This window comes from Mya arenaria, chromosome 3 (genome assembly GCF_026914265.1).
Source record: "Mya arenaria isolate MELC-2E11 chromosome 3, ASM2691426v1".
NCBI lineage: Eukaryota > Metazoa > Mollusca > Bivalvia > Myida > Myidae > Mya > Mya arenaria.
Window position 1 is genome coordinate 32,631,837 of NC_069124.1, and position 22,642 is coordinate 32,654,478.

Sequence of the window (22,642 nt, forward strand, 5' to 3'; positions counted from 1 at the left end):
TAAGATAAATTGCATTTCTGATTTAAAGCCCAAGACAAAGTAACTTGCATTTCTGATTTAAAGTCCTATACAAGGTCACTTGCTTTATTCACTTTAAGTCCAAGACTTTGAAGACAAAAGTTACTTGCATTTCTGATCTAAAATTCCAGAACAAATTCACTGGCATTTCTCATTTAAAGTCCATTCAAAGTTGACAGAAGCTGGCTTTTTATGGCCACCAAATTGTTCATCAAATTACTATTCTTCTTTTCAATCCTGTTCAAAATGCATACAGTGTTGATAATAGTTTGCTTCTGATGGCCATCGACTTGTTGAGCAAAGGATGTGGCCTGAAATAAAAGAAAACAAGTATGACTTTCAGAAAATGGCGCTATCTGTTACATTGATAACCAAATAAAATACAGATAATTCATTGCGTTTTGTGTGTGGCAATATGTGCACCAAGTTTCATTTGTTTATTATAAACAATTTTGGAGTCATGGTTAACGTTCAAGTTCTTTGCCAAAACAAATTGTAATAGAAAGGGGAAATACTCAACAAGGCTTAGAATTATGGGCCTTGTTTAAAAGTCTTCGACAACAACTCAACTTTTTGGTTTAAACAACAGACAAGCTAAAAATTAAACAGAACAAAAATCTAGCAGATTTAAAAGAATCTACAGTGAAAGTTGTTCCTTTTAAAAGTTGTTTGTCTGCAGTGGTCAAATCCAGTGTATTCCGTGGGTTGGTATGTCGAGAGTTATCTTTCTATGGCTCATAATGATTTTATTTAAGATTAAAAAGATGACAAATTGTTATATTTTGCCTGCTCCAGGGACAGACCTTAAATTCAGCCAGGTATTTTTGTTGTTTGGGTCCCTTCAAACAAATTTTTTTTTACAGAGGGCCTAAATTCAAATTTTAACAATCATCTATAAAAAATCATGACATTGTGGGAAATGGAACTGTTTATGTTGATTAACTTTAAAATAAGTAATAAAACCCAGTTAATGAATGCGTTATGAATGAGATTAACAAATATTACAGAAATATATGGTCAAAATAGAAACTATGACACTTACTTGTCAATGAAAGCAGCTATGATCGTGCGGGCAGACCTGGGAAAGTAGCTCTGTCTTACTATGTTTTCAAGCACTAGCAGAGGGCCTGATATGTCGTTGGGCGGTCGATACTTTTTGTCCTCACCCTGAGGGAAAAGTAAAATAAACTATAGTAAGATCAAGGATCATGATTGCTTATATTAAAACATAATAATGTTACAATTACTCATCATAGAGAATGTCTTGACTTTGTGAGCTCATTTAAGTGCAGATGCTGGTTTCACAATGTTTAAACTCAGTCAAGATTTTCTGCACCAGATGCTGGATTTCAAATGTCAAAACTCTGTCAAAATAGTCAATATCCTGCACCAGAAGCTGGGTCTAAAATCTGAAACTCAGTCAAGATATCCTGCACCAGAGGCTGGGTTTACAATGTTGAAACTCAGTCAAGATTTCCTGCACCAGATGCTGGGTTTATAATGTTGAAACTCAGTCAAGATTTCCTGCACCAGAGGCTTGGTTTACAATGTTGAAACTCAGTCAAGATTTCCTGCACCAGATCTATAATATCTGTTATATGTTTCCAGTCCGAATAAAAAATCTAAGTGAACATGGTTAAGCCGGTAATGAGGCAATACAGCAAGGGACTGAGATTATGATTCAAACTTGTAACAGATCATTGATCTTTTTTCCTGCATACCATTTTTTATACTTTTGTGTGAACATTGACAGACAAAAACGAACTTCTGGACATTTTAACAAATATCACATTAAAGTTGACTGGCGTCATGATGCACACTTATTTTAATTTGTGCTATCATTTCTCATAGAAATCTATATAGGATTACACTGCATTGAAGTGTTATACTTTACGTTCCATATACTTTACAGTAAAAGTGGCAATATGTTGCACATATACCATCTGGCATTGGGTTGTCAGATGGATTTTTTACAGTACGACTATGGTTACCCAAAATGCCTGACTGGTGTGCAGGAAACTCTTTTCATACATGTATCGTGCCATCCAACACCAAGTAGGATATCAAGAAATGGATAAATTTAATAACTAGTTTAGAAAATGACAATTTGTAAGTAGGTCTCTAGAGCCCCTACAGTGAAAGAAAGGTTACATTTTTGTTGATCAAGTTACTGCCCATTGCCATACCTTCAGTATTCCCATGTAAACAAGATAAGCATTTGCCATCATCATCCCAGTATTGTCATCTCCAGATTTAAACACCTCTTGTAATATGTCATCTGCAATGGAAAAGGATTTTTTTGCAAAAAAAACCCCAAAACACTTAAATATGCATATAAAATTACAAATTTAAAAGCACTGAAAGGTGCAATCAACACTTGTCTGCTTTTCTCTGAGATCGATTTGGTACCAATTAACTCCAAAATTACTTTTGCCAGAGTCATGGGATTGTCAACACATATGTCAACTGTCACTGTTAACAGTGTCAAAGAACACAAGGATATCAAAAATAAGAGTTTAAATAACAATAAATTTCTTATTTCCATTTACATATAATCTTAATAGACATGGCTTTATTAACCCATACATTTTGTTTCTAAACCACATGTCTTAATTCTAAATTGCCATGTAAATTAATTTTTTTATGTTGAAACAAATCTTATCCATCTTACATAAGAACTAATTTATTTCCTTTACACACAAGCCAAAATGTAATAAAGCGAGAGCTGAACATCCACACACCAACACAGCGCTTGGTTGTAAAGAGCATACCTCAACAACAGATTATCATAAACATTGTAACAATGTTTCATGTGAATATCGAGAAACAGTCATTTTGAAGACAACATTAATGTTTTACATGCTGCTTCAAAAGGACACCAAGGTTGCAGGCAATAGTTCATGTTTATTTCAACTCATGCCATACAACAGATAATAACACTTAAAAGTGAACATAAGACTGGTTTCAAACTTTTAATCTTCCTATTTTTTAAAGTAAAATATAACTACTAGTCAGAACTCCTTATAAACAATCAATTTGGTGAAGCTTTAGAGACTTTATCCGAAACTTGTTATAAACACAATACATTAGAAGATTAATTAATTTTTATCAAGCGTTCAATTTTCTCTCTATTTAAATTGATACTTATTTTGAGCATTTAGCATCTGAGACAAGAACAGCCCATATTTGAAATATTGGTAAGTTACCAATAACCATTGGTCAAATTACATTGCTTTTGACAAAACAGGTGGCAGAAATGAAATAAACAAGCAGTTACTACAAAATGAACAAATAAAATTCTGTATACAGAATGCTAGGGCACAATATATTGTTATATGACTAGTACTCATTTACAAGTTTTATTCTGTATGGATATTGGGCCTTAAAAAAAAATATGTCTGTTTCGGGTAACCCGACCCTACCTATAAAAATGCGCCGACCCTTACTAGTTTTTTTTCCGTTTCTGAGCAAAAAAATATTCTTTAGCGAATAGAGAGTTACGAAGGGCAGATAAATGCAGATTTTAATCAGAATTATTGTTTATATGATAAATTAAAGTCAGGCAATGACAGTAATGTAGGAAAGACGGCCATGTGCATGAAAACATGCTGAACTTACGACAGATTTTGAAAAAAAATAAATAAAAACAAGAGATGTTTGTCAAACATTATGCCCCCCCTGAGCGCCATGTTGTCAGGATTATATGGACAATTGAATGAAATATGCATGGACCGAAATGACAGCTGATTTGTCACTTACATTGTATGCCGTTGAGGCAGTTTTAAGATTATGACCATTCAAAGTTTGAGGATAGAGTGTGTTATGACCATGACCTTTGACTCTATGACCTCAAAATCCATAGTAGTCATCAGCTGGTCACCAAAAATCTAAATGTTAAGTTTGAGGGCCATGGGTGCAGGCATGGACAAGTTATCACACAGACAAGCATTTTTCGTTCAAGGTCACTGTAACCTTGACCTTTGATCCAATGACCCCTTAAATCATAAGGGGTCATCTACAGGTCAGACACAACTCCAAGTCAAGTTTGAGGGCCATGGGTGCAGGCATTGTCCAATTATCACTTGAAACATTTTCGCATTCAAGGTCACTGTGAACCTGACCTTTGACCCAATGACTCCTAAAATCAATAAGGGTCATCTCCTGGTCAGGCCCAACTTACATGTCAAGTTTGATGATCATAGATTCAGGCATTGTTGAGATATCACTGGGAGAAGATTTGTTAACTTTTTTGCGTTAAAGGTTTCTGTGACCTTGACCTGATGACCCCCAAATTCAAGAGGGGTCATCTACTGGTCAGGCCCAACCTTCATGTCAAGTTTGATGACCATAGGTCCAGGAATTGTCGAGTTTGCTTTCAAGGTCACTGTGACCTTGACCTCTGACCCCTTAAATCAATAGGGGTCATCTACTGGTCAGGCCCAACCTCCAAGTCAAGTTTGAGGGCCATGGGTGCAGGCATTGTTGAGTTATCACTCGGGCAACCTTTAATCGTTCAAAGTCACTGTTGCCTTGACCTTTGGCCCAATGACCCCTAAAATCAATAGGGGCCATCTACTGGTCAGGCCAAACCTCCAATTCAAGTTTGAAGGCCATGGGTGCAGTCATTGTCGAGTTATTACACAGACAACCTTTTACCATTCAAGGTCACTGTGACCTTGACCTTTGGCCCGATGACCCCCAAAAACAATAGGGGTCATCTACTGGTCAGGCCCAACCTCCAAGTCAAGTTTGAGGGCCATAGGTGCAGGCATTGTCGAGTAATGACACGGACAACCTTTTACCATTCAAGGTCACTGTGACCTTGACCTTTGGCCCAATGATCCCCAAAAACAATAGGGGTCATCTACTGGTCAGGCCCAACCTCCAAGTCAAGTTTGAGGGCCATAGGTGCAGGCATTATCGAGTAATGACACCGAAACCTTTTACCATTCAAGGTCACTGTGACATTGACCTTTGGCCCAATGACTCCCAAAAACAATAGGGGTCATCTACTGGTCAGGCCCAACCTGCAAGTCAAGTTTGAGGGCCATAGGTGCAGGCATTGTCGAGTAATGACACGGACAACCTTTTACCATTCAAGGTCACTGTGACCTTGACCTTTGGCCCGATGACCCCCAAAAACAATAGGGGTCATCTACTGGTCAGGCCCAACCTCCAAGTCAAGTTTGAGGGCCATGGATGTAGGCATTGTCGAGTTATCACATAGACAACCTTTTACCATTCAAGGTCACTGTGACCTTGACCTTTGGCCCGATGACCCCCAAAAACAATAGGGTTCATTTACTGGTCAGGCTCAACCTCCAAGTCAATTATGAGGGCCATGGGTGCAGGCATTGTTGAGTTATCACTCGGACAACCTTTTACCATTCAAGGTCACTGTGACCTTGACCCGATGACCCCCAAAAACAATAGGGGTCATCTAATGGTCAGGCCCAACTTCCATATCAAGTTTGATGACCATAGGTCTAGGCATTGTTGAGTTATCACTCGGACAAGCTTTTAAATTATTTTACCATTAAGGGTCACTGACCTTGACCTTTGACCCGATGAGCCCTAAAATCAATAGGGGTCATCTACTGGTCAGGCCCAACCTTCATGTCACGTTTGATGACCATACGTCCAGGAATTGTTGAGTTATCACTCGGACAAGCTTTGGTCTACCGACCGACCGACCGACATACCGACATGCCTGTGCAAAGCAATATACCCCTCTTCTTCGAAGGGGGGCATAAAAATAAAAAAAATCCCAACCTACCCTGAATTTTGGGAAGGTTAACAAACAATTTTTTTTTTTTGGCCTTGCCAACAATATATGTAGAACACATATAAGCACTTTACTTTTGCCCTAAGGTATTTTCAATCTTATTGTTGACATTACAAAGAGAAAAATAGAAAACAAACCTGCACAGTTGCAGACTGCCTGTAGAGATTTGGCATCCCCCTCTGTGACCACTGTGCTGATCTGAACATACACAAAAAGAGTAATTTACTGTTGCAACTGGCTAAAGTGCCTATTTCTTTATATTTAAGTTCATTTGTTCAGATTGGTTACTGCCCAGGGATTTGTTTCATTAAAGATCTAAGTCATAAAGGGAAAGGATTAAAGTGCCAAATAAAAGTACTGACAGTTTTGTCAAGAGTTACCTACCCTTATTAATGTACTGACCGTTTTGTCTAGAGTTACCTACCCTTGGTAATTTAATGACAGTTTTGTCCAGAGTTGTCTACCATTTTTAATGTGCGGACAGTTTTGTCCGGAGTTACCTACCCTTATTAATGTGCTGACAGTTTTATCCATGTCTTGAATGTCACTCTGAAAAGGAAAAATACTTGCAATATCATAGAATTAGGAAAATAATATAACTTTTTAGTGCATCAAGTTGAGGCTATAATTCATCATTGAAAACTATCACGTTTACGAACAGTCTCAAGTCGGAGTCCAGACTCAAGTGGCAAATTTTCAAACAAGCTAAACAGAGCATTTCTACCATTGATTTTTTAAAGGGTGAAATCACTCGCAGGATGGAGAGAAATTGCTCCCTTGACTCTTGATGAAACAGCCCCCAGTTCTTTTCATTTTTAAAACACCCACTCACCCCAAGTTCCTGTCGTAATGAGGTTGCCAGATCTTTGCCAAAACTGTGAAGTTTGGTGGGAGATGGAAATGATAGGAAGTCCTTCACATTCACTGACTTCTGTGGAAGAAAATTGTAATAAGGGCTTAAGGACTTACATCAACATTCAAACTGTTGCGTTAATGCTGTAGTTTACTCTTAAATGTTTATAAAGAATAAAGTTTTAGAATATTAATTTATTTCATACATTATGAACAAACTAAACACATAACTGATTAAAATACTGGCTTACCTGGCTTTTTGTACACACAAAAACTTCTCAAAGGCCAATTATGATTTAAGTGTGTCATGTAGGTTTTGCAAAATCGATACATCTTATTATGGCCCTACCAGTACTTATTAAAAGGACCTTAGTCAGCACTTTAAAATCTTGAAGGGGAACAATATAGGTTGGAGCAGATTATAGGTTGGAGCAGATTTTTTTAAATTTCAATACATAATCATAATTAAATCTTTTGACTTTCATATAAAAACAAAATGGCACATGATTAAGGTACAGATAAATAAATATTAGCAATAATTTGGCACTTTTTAACTAATAACTAAAAAAACGACATTAAAAGGCTAACATTGTTTTAACTAAATCATGTGCCATTTTTGCTTTTATCATTTAAGTCAAAAGAGTTAAATATGATAATGCATTGAAATAAAAAAAATCTATATATATATTTATATTGATTCAAAAACGCAGCAAGTTCATCCAACTGAGAGTAAATAAATATCATATGCTAAGCGCAAGACTTTCAATTTTCATGTTTATTAGTCAAAATTAACAATCAAGTCAAGTGTTAGTAGAAAGTGGGAATCATCTTCAATATCATGACGTAAACACATGTGAAAATGTTCATCACATAAAACAACAATATTTTGGTCTCAGCTGTTATAACAATTAACAATGATCACATTGTTCATACAAAGTAAAAATACAACTAAAATCTTCGAAAAAAACAATATATCAAAGGATATATCATAGGATATTCCGTTAACATAAAATTTCAACATTAAATCCAGCAAAACATTTGAGTAAAAGTTTGTAAAAGATGTCAAAGTTAGATGATAAAAATACTACTTAAAAATGTGCTTCACACAATCATAAAAATACATTAAACAGAATAAATGCCTGACATTTGAACAAGGCCTGAGAAAACTTAATTAAAAACATGATCAGTATCACAAACTACCCTGCAAACATTAATCTGATTTTCAAACTTCATATTGTCCATATGAATTTGCTTGAAACAATCTCAGTGTGTGTATACCATGTGATAAATAATGACATAAATGCTATGTCAGAAGGCAACTTTTTGCTTCAAATGAAACTTAAAACAAAGGTAACTTATTTTCTTCACCATGTTTATGAAACAAAGGGCAGTCTATGCCGCATAAAGAGCCTTGCCTTCGTTAACTTACCGGAGTTTGATTAGGTGATAAGTATCCTCAAACACTTTAACAAACCTGTTCCCAAAATAATGTTTTAACAGTGCTCAACAGATGGTGGTTTTGTGAAATGGTTTGTCGAAGATATTTAAGAGACTTAACTCTCAATCAAACTTTGGTTAAAAACCAAAGGCGGGGCTCTACACCTGGCGTAGACTGCAATATGTATTATTTAAAATGGTGAAAAAATAAGAGTCATCTTTGAATGAAGTCTTCTTTCAAAGCCAAATATTGCCTTCTGACGTAGCATTTAAGACGCAATTTTATCACATGATATACACACTCTGAATCTAGAGGCAACAATTTGTTAAAAAACAAGTGCGCCACCAAGCATATGCCAACACCCATCTGTTGATTTTCAGTCGAAAAAGTGGCATAACAGGGTTCGAATTTAACTTTGAGGAGCACTCGCAAAATTTTGCGAGTGCTTTTTGAGGCAACTCGCAAAATGAAAAATCAACTTGCAATTTTATTATTTTCTTTATTCCCTTATAATATTGTCTAATTAAAGTAGATATTTACAACTAAGACATATTATGAATATTAAAAGGATCCATCTTCAGTGACTCAACTAATATAAATTGTAGTTGGCTTATTCTTTTCTTTTTTTGGGGGGTGGGGGGGTGGGGTGGGGGGGGGGGTACAGATGACTCATCGGATGCTGGCCGCTTTTTGATAACAAAGCTGTCCAATAATTTGACATTGTTCACTTTGAGGGGGGTATATTTACCCTCGCCATCGGGTAATTCCCATTCGGCGAGAACGCAACAGATTTCATTAACTGATTAAGTTTGTAAGTATTAAAAACAATAACAGTATAAATTTAGAATAAATAAAAGCAACAGTAAATGTAGCATGGATGCTTTGGACTATAAAATATATCGGAAGTTTATTCACTTTGACAGTTGAGCGGATATATTCAAAGGTTGATGGGGTTTTACGAGAGTTCGCGAAAGCGCTAAATTTAGCCAATGATTGAGCTTGGTGATTACGTCATGTCAACTCATTTGTTTTCACTTTGTATTATGCACACCTCGGAGCATCCCCGGAAAGATTCGAGATAAAACTCGGCCTTTTCCGTATTTGTTCTATTTTTGAAAACTTACTAGAGCGTGACTCCATATTGTTGTCTCTTAACTGGTAGTGATGCCACTTATAGATTGTTTACACTCGACTTTGTAGCAAAGTTAATGTTTATTCTACTTTCCTTCTAACATTTTGTGGTCTAGAAAAAAACCACTCGCAAAATTTTGCGAGCTTGAATAAAAGTCACTCGCAATTTGCAAATGCCGCTCGCATTTTGCGAGTATGCGAGTCTAAATTCGAACCCTGCATAACTCAACAATTATTCAAGGTAGAGTTATGGGTCTTGCTGTACATTGAGCGTGATATCTCTGGCCATGTGTGTACCAAGTTTCATTTGAATATCTTCGACAATTTTTTAGTTATGGCTGACTCTGATGACAACAGAACCTCATCAATTTCTAACAGTAGGTAACTCAAGCTTAAAATGAAAACGACTGTTATTTGAGAAAATGTGACCATGATTTGCAAACAAATGAAAGTTGATTTGAGCAACAGTACTATGAAACAAAACCAAATTTGTGAACTCAAAATGAAAAACCAAAAACTTTGTTCAAACGGTGACTTTTAACACTTGTGATTCATTCAGTTTTTTTGCAAACGCTAGTGAGAAACATCAGATCACAACCAGCTGGTATTATGTCAAATGAGCCAGGTCTATAAGGGTATAGACAGGTCTATATTTGGTCTATATTTGCTACAGAGGTCAAGATAACTTCATTCTGTCCAATTCTGAAGCCAGGTCATCTGCCACGACCTGCAATGAGAAGTGGGCAGATTTAAAAAAAAAATCTGAAGTTTTTGTGGGATTATTTTTGGTACCAAAATATTATCATTTTAACGGAATGAAGTTATCTTTCCTGCAAGAGTTTTTTCTTTCAAGCACCAGCATTAAAAATAGGGCTAATTCATTTCAATTAAACAATGGCATTTAATGTAAATCAGTTTTAAATTAGTATCCCTATCACATATATTTTTCCAAGTGTTTTGTGACAATGCTATTTTTTATCATCAAAAAACTTTTATAATTCTGCTAAACAGATTTGTTTTCTCTTGCTAGGGCCCTTTTTTCCTAGTAAGATCACCAGAACCTTGACCATTGACAGCTTTACCCCCAAAATCAATATAGTCATCTACTGACCATGACTAATGTGCATATCAAGTTCAAAGACTCTACACTAGTAGTTCAAAAGTTATTGATCGGAAAAGAAAGTCCCCATAATTTTTCAAGTAAAGGTCACAATGGCCTTGACCCCAAATCATTAGGGGTCATTTTCTGACCGTATACCTGGTTTGTAGACTATTTCAAGATGTTAAAATGTTATGGATGGGAAACAAATGTGTTACAGTCAGGTATACAAAACCATATTGCCATCCACACTAGAATACATTTGCGGCAACACTTATAAATATGTCACATAAGCAGCAATTAAAATCACCACTGAAGGATCATTATCCTGTTTATGCCCTAGCTGAGTTCAGAACGATAATATAAGCCATTTTAGAAGCAATGTACAAAGGTTCTATTTCACCAGTTGAGAAGTTTAGATTATACATATTCCTTTTAGCTTGATTATGATGAAAGCTGAAGCATATAGAAACACTTTGGAGTCCGTTTCTTGGGTAGAAACCAGTACTGGTGTACATTTTGGGAGGCCACGAGGAAGAACCCCTGATGGCAATCGAACCCACAACCTCTTGGGTAAGAGGACACCTTTACCACCAGACCACTCTCACCCTGTTGAGAAGTGACTACAGTTCCTCTGACTACATGGGCTGATATTGAGGGGGATATTCTACAGCATAAATCTCCAATGTTACCTGTTTTGGTGTAAGTGCCATTCCTCTGACAGCAAGGGCAGGGTCATCTACTGCGTCCCCTTCCTGCTCCTCCTGGACATTCTCCTCCTATAAACAAACACATAGAAGAACTAGATAAGAGCATTCAGCAGGTGCCAAAGCAAATGTGTTTTACTTGTCTAATATGTTTAAGGACATCAATCGTCAAATCACCTATGAAATTTAAGCCTGGGCAACATAACTCCACTATTGCTTCATTACTATAGATCGCAATTATGGATTTGGTATAAATTGTTTGTTTTTTCCTGTGTACTAAAGTCTGTATTACGAGTTACAGTAAAACTGCAATCGCTCGAGGTTGCCAGGGACCAAGCAAAAACCTCGAGGGAACCGATGTTTTGAACGACCCGATTTTCAATTTTCAAGTTTGATATGAAATATCTTTCAGTGTATTTTAAGTTTGAAGTCATCAAACAGACTATTTACTAAGACACCGATTATGTGTTGCGTTGTGGAAATCGCTAATTTGTCCAAAGGTTGACGTAAACTAAATGTAAAACGCAAAAGAAAAAAACAATAAATTAATAAATAGAAATGTTTATTTTAACAAAAAAGCACATTTTCGTAACAAGCAACATTTGAATGACAGTACATATTGTGGCATTAGTCAGATTTAAGTTTCGCAAAATCAAGGATTGTTGATTGGTGCATCTTGTTGGTTTCGCGAAACTGTTCAATCGTTATGTGACGTGACAACGTACAAAGCGTCTAAAGATCATCGACAGTGAATTCAAAGAACCTTCTGACCGCATCTAAAGCGTTGACTTCTCGTCATTAACTTCTCGAGGGAGCCATAAGGTTTTGTGCACGATTTGTGTACTTGGGACCGAAGATATTGCTCGACTGCTCGACATAATTAGGTTTCGACGCAGCGTGGGTATATTTTATATGAAAATAGAAGGAAAAAAGTTCGGGACCAAGCTCCGACCTCGAGGGAACGCCGGTTCTCGAACAACCGCTTGTTTGAGGGAACGCAGTTTCACTGTATATCTGAATGTTCCCTGCGTAATATCTATCCCTGCGTATTATCTACAGTAAAATACAGTATTGAAAATCTTAACATCAAACATTACGTGAGCTGTGCCTTACATGACAGATTCGCACACAGTGGAAAAAAGTGGCATCCTAATCAAGAATAGAACACCATTTTTTTCCTATTAAATGTTTCTAGCATGACTTTAATATTTATCTTTCACAAACAATTTATAGTGTGACAAGGACAGGTTACCTCGTATGTGTCATCATAGTTCTCCTCATCCTCATCATCTGAACCTTCATCACCGCTGAAAAGTGCAAAATACCATATCTTCAAAATACCTTATCTTCAAATCAGTGTTAAGGAGATTTTCTTTAAGGGCTATTTCATTTAAACATAAAGGCACTTTTAAATTATACCAACCCCTACAGAAGCAAATTTACCCTTTTGGGGTCCAAATTAGCAAAAAAAGACACCCACCGATATACTAAGAAAATAATTGCCTTCTCCCAGTTGGTTATATGTTTTACTGGAATAGCCCAGAGGTTTTACATCCCTATCTTTTTAAGTGACAACAAACAGAAGAAACCATGACAGTGGCCGAAAATACATTGCATTGGTATCATGGTAGATGGGCACTAGCACTTAACAGGCTAAGTTCTTGATTACTGCAATGAAGTTTTGAAGCAGGAGACCACAACAAGCTTCGACAATTTTTGAGAAAGTATTTCTAGCACTATATACCTGAGAGATCCAAGAATGTCTAGTTTCCCGATGGTTTCCAAGGCAGCCTTCACCAGCTCGACTCCCTCCTCTCCAAACATATTTGCTGTAAAAGAAAGTAATTGAGAGATCTAAGAATGTTAGTTTCCCTATGGTTTCCAGGGCAGCCTTCACCAGCTCGACTCCCTCCTCTCCAAACATATTTGCTGTAAAAGAAAGTAATTGAGAGATCTAAGAATGTTTAGTTTTCCTATGGTTTCCAGGGCAGCCTTAACCAGCTCGACTCCCTCTCAGTGAGGTGGGTAGGTAGGAGACCTAAACCCCCAACCCACAATTTCATGGGTGGGTGGGTAGATAAGTAGGTCTATTTTACCCTGACCCACAATTTTATGGGTGGCTATTAGCAGTAAGTAGGTCTTATTTAACCCTAAGAGTAAGTAAAAAGATTGTTTAGACAATTAAAGGCACCGGAGAAGCTAAAATAAAATCTGATTGCATGTATTTTTGTGTGACAGTCACGTAAGGGCCAATCAAAATATTTACTTTTTTTCACATGAATATCAATTTTCTACAAATTTACAGATGTAGCAATAGACATACAATCAAGGTCGATCTTCTCCAATTTGTCCTTGTTCTCCACAGCCTCTGTGATTCTGCTGGCTCCCGGCGCACTGATCTCATTTCCTGAAAGCACCAGCTCCTGCAGGGAACCAATAACATGGATAACCATTATTTTAATGTATTAATGTTAGTTCAATACTAGGGTTTTAAAAAGGACAGGGTGCTGCAGAAAACGGACAGGGTGCTTAAGGAGAAAGAGCACAGTGTGAAGAATTCAAACACGATGGATTTCACAGAAAATGTTAGGAATGGTTTTAAATTGAAGTAATATAACATTTTTAAATGCAAAATAAGTCAAGTTTGGATGAATTTATAGTCACATTTTAAGTTTAATCAAAACAAAATAAACATTTGATAAGCTTAAGCCTTTAATTCTATGGCTTAAATTCTACTATTAATTCTTCTAAAACACTATATATATCTATACTTTAACAGTGACTATATCTATACTTAAACTGTGTATATATCTTTTACTTAAACAGTGTAACAGTATTAGTTGTCAAAATATGACTTTAAACAATCAAACACACTCATTATACATGTATACAAGTTAATAGACATTCTATTGCATTCTATGCACAGCATTTATTCTTACCCTCAGCTTCTTGTGTCCATCTGTGATTGCTTTAGCAATTAATTTCGCACCGTCTGTCCTTATTAAACAATCTCCAAAGTTTATTACTTCAAGATTTTGCAATTTTGGTAAAACCTGTAAAAGAAATAAATATTATTATTTAACATCGGAAGCGTTAAATAAGCAATCTGTGACATATATCAAAGTTACTGTTAAATTTACATAAAAATGTATGTTAAAAAGGGGCTAATTTCTGGATTTTTTAAAAATATATTATAACAGCTTTAAACCTTTTTAAACAATTAATTGAAAAACCTTATTTAAACCTGATTTCATAGTACAAAATCATGCCGGTTATCATTATTAAAACTCATAATTTTTTATCGTAAAAAAGGTAGCAATTTCAAACACTAAATTTACTGTGATTTGCATAGACATTATTATTCCAATAAGCCACTTAAATAAGTTCATATTTTAAGATTGTTTGAGAAACCAGCCAAGATGTTAAATTAAACTTATACTTCAACATATCATCTCTCCTATCACTACCTATGGCAACCCTTTGAATTACACAACTGGATGTTATTTTACGCAGCAAGTAATTTACACAACTATGCATATTCCAAGTCTGAAATTGCATCAGCTGTCTCACAAGTAGCAAATATCTTCATATTCCGTAAAATACATATCCATACATTTACATGTATAAACTACATTCTCTTACTTTAGCCATGGACTTTGCCCCAATGATTGTGAAGGTGTTGTCGTTGAGGTTGAGAATTCTGAGATTGGGGTTGTGTTGGAAAGCCTCTGCCAGAGCTGTAATACCCTCATGGTTGATGCCATTCTGGGGCATGGCTACTTCCTCAAGTGAACCCATCAACTGTGGAAAAAGATTCAATTTTATAACTTGGAAAACAAATATAATAATTTTAATAACACTTCTTTTACATTCACCCAAAGTATTTTGTATAGAGAAAACTTGATATTCATAAAGTACATACATTAAGGGTCATGTCATTGTTTTTTCCAATATTGCACTATGATTGGATATGATTTAACAAGATAAGCAACAATTTTTATACGAATGAATGTTGTACATGTAAATAACCTTTCTTTCAAAATAAAAACTCCTTTTATCATGATGAATAATTAAAAAGTAAATTTAAGGATTGATCATATGTTTGTGTGTGTTTATACTGTACAGAAGAGCATGCATGCAAATTTCGCAAAAATCGCCAGCCTGTTTCATAGAATTTACTCACAATACCTCCTGCGTGCTGGCGCATACAGCATGAACACATGAAAAAAACTGGTAAATCCTTAAATGTATCTGATTATCATATCAATATCCAAACAGGTTACAACAATACCTCATTGTCAAATGTTGATACTTAAATATTATATAATTTAAAATAAAACAAATTTAATACTTAAACCTGTACACTAACTGTTTATCTTGAAGACATCAGAGAGATCTTTTGAGCCATTTTTCTCGAGTCTCTCTCTGAAGCGGAGATGGGGACATTTGGTGTACCAGCTGCACTACCAGACTAATTCACTATAATACATACAAAAACATAATGATCTTTTACCTTGAAAACCTCTGAGAGAGCCTTTGATCCATCATTCTCCAATCTCCCTCGGCCAGAGATGAAGACCTTCAGAGCCAGTGGTGTACCTGCTGCACTACTTGACTGGTAGCAGTCCATTAAACAGCTTGCCAACATCTACGGAAAAAAATGTCAAAGCATGACTGTTTTTTTTATGTCATTCAACTGAATTCTAGAACTTTCAAGTTAAACTTTCCAATGTTTGTTGAAGTTGAATGTCGTGGATTTAGAATTAATGTTACATGGACATGTCAATGTTTTTTTAGCATAAGTGAAAAAAGACAGGGTGCCGCAACAGGGACAGGGTGCTTAAGGAGAAATTGGGAATCTGGTTTGGAGAATAGTAGAATACATGTAGTATAAATTGCAAGAGAGTGCCCATGCTTGTCTCTAAAAGGGTGCTACCAAAGAATGACAGGGTGCAGCACCCTTTAATAACTCTTTAACAAAACCTTAATCAAATAAAAAGTGACCGTGCTAATGCACTTTATAAACACAAACCTTTCCACCAGTTGTGCCAAGGCCGTTGTTATTTAGCTTAAGTTCTTTGAGAGTGTAACAAGTCTTGCTTTTCAGTAAGGTAACAATCCCCTCCACACCATTAGGGCCGAAGGCATTGTCACTGAGATCCAGTTCCACCAGCTGGGCGTTGGCTTCAATCATGGCAGCTCCCAGATGTTTCTGTTAAAAAATAATTCAAGTGACAATCTTTATTTAATTTAATCAATACCTGTACATACTCTTATATAACAGACATAAATTTTGACTGATAAAACCTTTAACTACTTTTACCAATCTGCTTAATAAAACGACCAACATATTATGATAAATCATTTCAGTGTGTTCTGACCGATTCTGGGTAAATTTTCGGCTTAATCCCAATGATAAACCAAATACCTTTTTCCTCAATGTGAAAATACAATTCCTACTTTTTGGATTTATTTATCAAATAAACTATTTTATTTTGCAATTCAAATTAAACCATCACAAATTTACCGTTTTGACATGGGTTTTTTGTCTTGGAATTTCCATTTGAATTTTTTTTGGGGTTTTATGAGTAAAAGTGTTAATTTTATTTTTGCATTATAAAACATCAATTTTTTAACATAAAAATGAAAACCTGCAATCTGATTTTTGTCAGCAGTCTTATATCTATTGTAAGATGTTGTTAAAGGTCAAAATGATGCATTTTTCCCAATCCAAAAGGCCCTTGCCCTATTCCCAAAATTGTGAAGAAAAAACAAGAACACTGGGAGTTTAGTAATCAACCACTTCTGAATTCAATAAAATTTCATTGAGAACAGATATCATGGTCCTCAAGTTCTTACCAAAGCTGGTGGAATTTCTGTTTTTAATCTTCCAGTAAACATGTCACTCCAGAGTGCTCTCTGTAAAAAAAATCAGGAAACTTATTATACATTTGAAAATCAACATCAGTATAATGAAAAAACACAATAAACAATATTGACAAATTTAATGCGAGATTTTATCAGCATTCTTAAATCAACTGTGTTTTAAACTGGTAATCATTTCTAAGATTTACAATATACCTGGCCGAGTAACTTCAGATTTAAAAGATGTTACTGCTTCAAAATTAAAGATAATTCAAGAAAGTTTTTTTTGTTTTGTTTTCTTTAAATAATATTACTGTGGCACTGTGCTGATGCTTTAATCAGGCTACAGGAAAAATCAGAATATTTTTAACACATATTTCACATTTATAACTCCCTTGTACCTGGAATTCTGGGTGTTTTTTCAGGGCCTCAGCTATTGCTTCTGCTGCATCTATACCCATAGTGTTTCCCTCCATACTTAACCCTGTCATAACCTTGCAGGCCTCTATGCCTTCAACTATTTCTTTGGCTGAAACATAAAAAACAAGGGGTACAGTGGAAGGTAAGGTGCTTGGCAATTTGGGCCCTGACTGTAGCAAGCTGCAATGCACATAGCTCTATTTGAGGGTGATCCTAACTTGAACAACTACCTGAGTAGATGTAAAGATAGATCTACTCGGCTCTCTCAGCTCACATGTGTTGCACAGAAGTTGGTTGTTAGCGCTTTATGACCAGCCATGATATAGAAAATCGCTCAGTTTAAAATGCAAGACACATTTCAATTTTGGGGCCAGTATGGTGTAAGTGTTTTGAAAGGAATTTGCAGGAATATGGCCATAAGTTCTTGATTTGATACTGTTGTTGTTGCATGCGCAGACCAGGTAGGTTATCAATCTTTTTAAAATTTTACTGCAATCTGAGCTTGTATTGATAATTATTGAGAGCCTAAATCTGAACACTTTTGAGGGTTTTACTATATTATTAAATAGTGTGGGAATCAGTTCCAATTATACTATCGATAATCGGTTCCACTCAAGTCATCAATTATTGAAAGTACAATCTTTTTTTTTAAATACTAGATAGCACCTGAATTGTAGTTTTATTCATGTTCAGTATGGCTTTTATCAGCCATTTTGTTAAAGATAACATCTGAACATGTACTACCAGTTTTTTTTTCGACGATCAATTATAACCAAATACAATCAATTGTCGCAGATTTCAGACCCAACCAATCAATTTTCGATTATTCTCGATCATTAAACATCACTATTATAAATATTAAAATTTAATTTGACAGGATATGTGCTAGTTAACTTAGTTAAAATTTTGTTTAAAACATCTTTGGTTAATGTGTCAAAATCTTTCAAATTTAAGGTTCCAAATCTTTTTAATTTTAGTTGAAAATCATTCAGTTACCCTTCAATTTACACTAGGGAGTACCCAAATTTGATGGTAATTATCTGCAAAAAGTCAACCTTGCTAACATATATGAACATTTATAAAATTATGCTTTATAATTATACTATATTATAATTTACCACTTAGCTGCTGATTTAAATCATTTATATTTTGATTAGAAAACACACGATTAACAAAGCTTGATTTCTATTTATAATAAAGTACACTCAACGAGTTAGACCCACTTTCCGTTTCCCTCTGCAGTTTTTTGCTATCGCAGCAGATTTTCGCTATCGCAGCTAACACAATAAATTTAAATTTTACTGACTGTCCGCGTTCCTCAGAGTTTGAATTTAAGGCCCTCGGAGGGTGATCAGTTGACCGAAGAATTAGGAACGGGGTGTTCCTCAGAGGGGTGAACTCCAGGAAACTCTGCGGACACTTGATAAGAATCTACGCTAAATTTATTTTTTATTAAAATTTCAGCCAATTATGATGGCTCCAGTAAATTGGTATTATTCTTTTTCCTCTGCCTGTTTTGCATGAAGTTAGCTTACCACAAGAATGCAGTCGTATTTCACTATTTGCACATGCATCTTATAAAAGTGTTTTTTGCTAATGACCAAATACATTGATAAACACATTTCAACCGAAAATGGCTAAGTTATTAATTACACATTTTCTGAAAATCATGAGGTCAAACAAACGTTCAAAGTTTACAGCCTATGGTTTTATGATGCAATACAATTAGTTGCAATACATCAATGATTCAATGTTTATTATTAACAAGTCAAGACAATATTCAATTGGCGTTTACAACAAATAACTTTTTAACAAGAATGATTTCTTGCTTATCTGATTAGACACGGAGTTCCATCCGCGTGGTGGGGTCATAAAATCAATCGATTTTCAATGCTATCGTTCATTTAAAACTCAGCGGTAAACCAGCCACTCGGAGGAACTCGGGGGAGTTTAGCAAGGGCAATAGTTTTACCCTCAGGAGAAAGTGGGTCTTACTCATTGAGTGTACTGTATCTAAAATATTAGTCAACATAACTGAGTAGCAACCCATCCTATGTAATCATTTCCAAAAGTGCTGTATATTTTTACCTTTGAGCAAGTTAGACTAGTGATGGGTATTTTCAGGAAAATACAAGACCAAACTTTGCAAGCGTTGCTAAGGCAAACATCTGTATTAATCTATACAGAATGATCAGTCATGATAAAATAACACATTTTTCAGAATTGTGGACTGTTCAGATTTGTGCACTCAAGTCAACCAGGACCCTTTTGACTATTTGAAATTGCTAAACCTTTGATTTTATAATATGGAATGTGTAATTATCTAATATTGTTATTTTTGTAACATGACAATAAATGGACTTACAAATGCAATTCATGATTTGTTAAATTTATGTATCACAGTGGACTAGATTGACATGTTTTAATTATTATGCCAAAAGATAAACTTGGTGATACAGTTGTTCCACTGGCCGGAACCATTGTCAAAAGTACAGGTAACTGATGAAAACAATTATTTAAACAGGGACACTCTACAAAAAAGTGCTCACCATCTTCACGTTTGTCGAGCTTTAAACCTTTCCCTTTGAAACTAAGGACAAACGTTTCGCCAACTTTTGTAGCTTCTAACTTTTTTGTAACGTCATCAACGTCATCAGCCGCCATGTTTCTTTAAATAACGAGATAGTATTGTTCAAATGGGAATTCACAATAACCGGAAACTGCGCGCCATAGAAGATGTGATATTTCGTTTTGTGAAAATTGCGAATAAGATAAATCCCGTATCTAGTGTACCGTGCATTTCACCGAAGAATTTAGTCGGTGCTGGTAGAAGGATTGTTATTGGTCTAAGGTCGGCGGTGGGAGTATAGTGAATCATAATGTTTATTGGTTCAGGATTGCCTTTAAATAATGTTAAACGACAATTTACCTTAACAAGCTTCCTTGGATTTCTACGGCTGAACCGTTCCGTTACTCTTCATTCATAACAATATATCGACTGCACTCTCACAGATTGAACGTTTTGACAACTTTTTTGTCCTGGAACGAGCCAAATTTTGCAAAAAATCAGGGAAACCAGTATTACAAGACTGCTGACAAAAAAATAGATCGCAGTTTTATATATTCAAGTTAAAAAATTGATGTTTGATACATTTTTCTTAAACCTTTAGTAACGTTTTAAGCCATAAAACATTATTTTTTTAACGGAAATATGAAAATCTGCGATCTGATCTTTTGTCAGCAATCTTTTATCATTGGTTGCAGATATTTACGTAAAGAGTTGCTCTTTCAAACACAAAAACTAAAAAAAGTATATGTAAAAACGGTATATCTGTGAGAGTGCAGCTTTAAATAGTAAATACATATACGCAAAAAAGACACATTTATTTCTTTTTTGCGCGAAGGACCTTTTCGCAAAGTGGCTCTGGTCTGCGTTTTCATGAGCCATTTTAGGTTTTAACATGCTAAACGTACTTGATATGGCGTGAGTTACCAAACATATTTATTTGTTTAGTTTTATAAATACATTGGATATTTTGTTGTCATTTGAACAGCCTGCCTATATTTTAGAATAAAGCGTGTAATTATACGTTTTTGTAATGTATATTTGTGCATTGTAGTTGGGACTAATACAGTTATTCTGATCATTCGAAGTCCTTGAACAGTAAATTTCCAACGCAACATTTATCGCTCGGATAAATCTGACTAATTTACTTATCTGAATTTATGTGGACATAAATTAATACAACTTTATTTGCAACCTGTTTTAATTGTAATTATAATATCCATTTTTCATTTAAGAAATACTACTCTGATGATGAAAGGTCAATGTAATGCATATATTTAACACACACAAACACACACACATGCACGCACGCACGCACGACACACACGAACGCACGCACGCACGCATACACGCACGTACGCACGCAAGCACGCACACACGCACGGCACGCACGCACACACACAAATGAAACGAACTGATTATATACGAGTATACTATGCACTAAAACGTTTCCACTTAAATATGGTGTATTACACTTGCCTTTTTTCTGTTACGTTTTGCATAAATTTTACTATATCACCTACTTTTATAATAAGTTTTTAATATGATCCGAGGCTACAGTTCATATGATTTTGTATGTACATATGTGTTTAAATCTCAATGAAAGGTGACAATCAATATTTTTTAGACAACCAATGTGACTGAAAACATCTGATGCAAACTATCAACATAATAGTTTTAAAGTTAAATCCTAAGGCTTTCTTTAGTAGCGAAACATTTTTTTTGTCGAAAACTGACATAAACTTGGCATCGATGTGTACAATGCATTGAAACTTACTAACTGAAGTACCACATAGTTTACAATTTATTTAAGTTTAGCAGTTATTTCGTACTTTTCCATTAAAAAATATTACTGGGTATGTCTACCAAGTAGAATTCATTCCTTATTCGTGATTGGCTAGTCGGTGTTATCACGTGATATTACCGAGGTAGGTCTATATCTTAATTATGTCACCCGATTAGATTAAGCCTTTGTAGCTCAGTGAGTAAGACGCTGGACTTCAATTTTGGCGACGCGGGTTCGATCCCGGTCTCCGACACAATTCTTTTTTTACATTATGGTACTCTTTTTTTACAACTATGATATCAAAGCGTTACACATTGTGTTAGATAATTGTCCTGAGATTCGTTACAGAAAAAAAACTTTTTTTGGTGCCAATCTGTGACACAGTCCCTTTACAGGTATTTTTTCTTATCATGCATTATGCAGTATACCTATTAAGTTTTATGTGAAAAATCTTCAATATCCCGGCAGTTCATTTGTATCCAGTATGTCATGATTGACATGCACACATGACAGAACATGACAGAACGCGACATTTTAAATACTTAAATGACTGTGCATACGCGTATGAGTCTCTTCTGACTTCATCGCTAAATTACGTTGACACCAAAAAATGGCAAAGAAGTTAAATGCATTAAAAAGGACTTTGTATTATATTTTCCGTTTCGTCCTACCGTGCTTATTTATTCGTAGTGTTGAAAAATGGCGAATGTTTTATACTTTCTTTGGTTAACATGAAAAGTTATTCTTAATTTAAAAACTGCAAAAGTATATCTTTATCAATAAAGTATATACAGTATTGCTTTCATTTGTTTGTTTTTTGGCAAATCCTTCATCTCCCCCTATCCAGTCTTAAAGCATCCAATGAACACATCAATTATAAAAAAATCGAAAAATGTCAAAGCTAAATGATAGTTTCCACCGTATGCGAACACGATAAGACTATGTACAGTACGGGATAGTAGTGGTATTTTTGTG

At 35.3% G+C, this 22,642-nt stretch overlaps 1 protein-coding gene across 1 annotated transcript; it reads right to left on the minus strand.

Moving 5' to 3' along the window:
• Positions 1-20,060, minus strand: LOC128228380 (ran GTPase-activating protein 1-like). Its single transcript, XM_052939669.1, has 17 exons — positions 19,865-20,060; positions 17,297-17,424; positions 16,890-16,949; positions 16,063-16,242; positions 15,544-15,678; positions 14,673-14,831; positions 13,970-14,083; positions 13,354-13,453; positions 12,775-12,859; positions 12,283-12,337; positions 11,016-11,102; positions 6,636-6,734; positions 6,308-6,352; positions 5,941-6,001; positions 2,205-2,296; positions 1,061-1,185; positions 1-329 (listed from the first exon to the last, which is right to left on the minus strand). The coding sequence occupies exons 1-17, from the start codon at positions 19,977-19,979 to the stop codon at positions 260-262; spliced, it is 1,710 nt and encodes a 569-aa protein (XP_052795629.1). The 5' UTR covers positions 19,980-20,060; the 3' UTR covers positions 1-259.
• Between the last annotated feature and the right edge of the window lie 2,582 nt (positions 20,061-22,642).

Coding starts and splice junctions, on each gene's coding strand:
- LOC128228380 (XM_052939669.1), bottom strand. CDS start 19,979: ATGGCGGCTGATGACGTTGATGACGTTACAAAAAAGTTAGAAGCTACA. Junction 11,103..12,282: donor ACTATGATGACACATACGAG/GTAACCTGTCCT, acceptor GTTTGTTTATAG/GAGGAGAATGTCCAGGAGGA. Junction 6,735..11,015: donor TGGCACTTACACCAAAACAG/GTAACATTGGAG, acceptor TTTCTTCCACAG/AAGTCAGTGAATGTGAAGGA.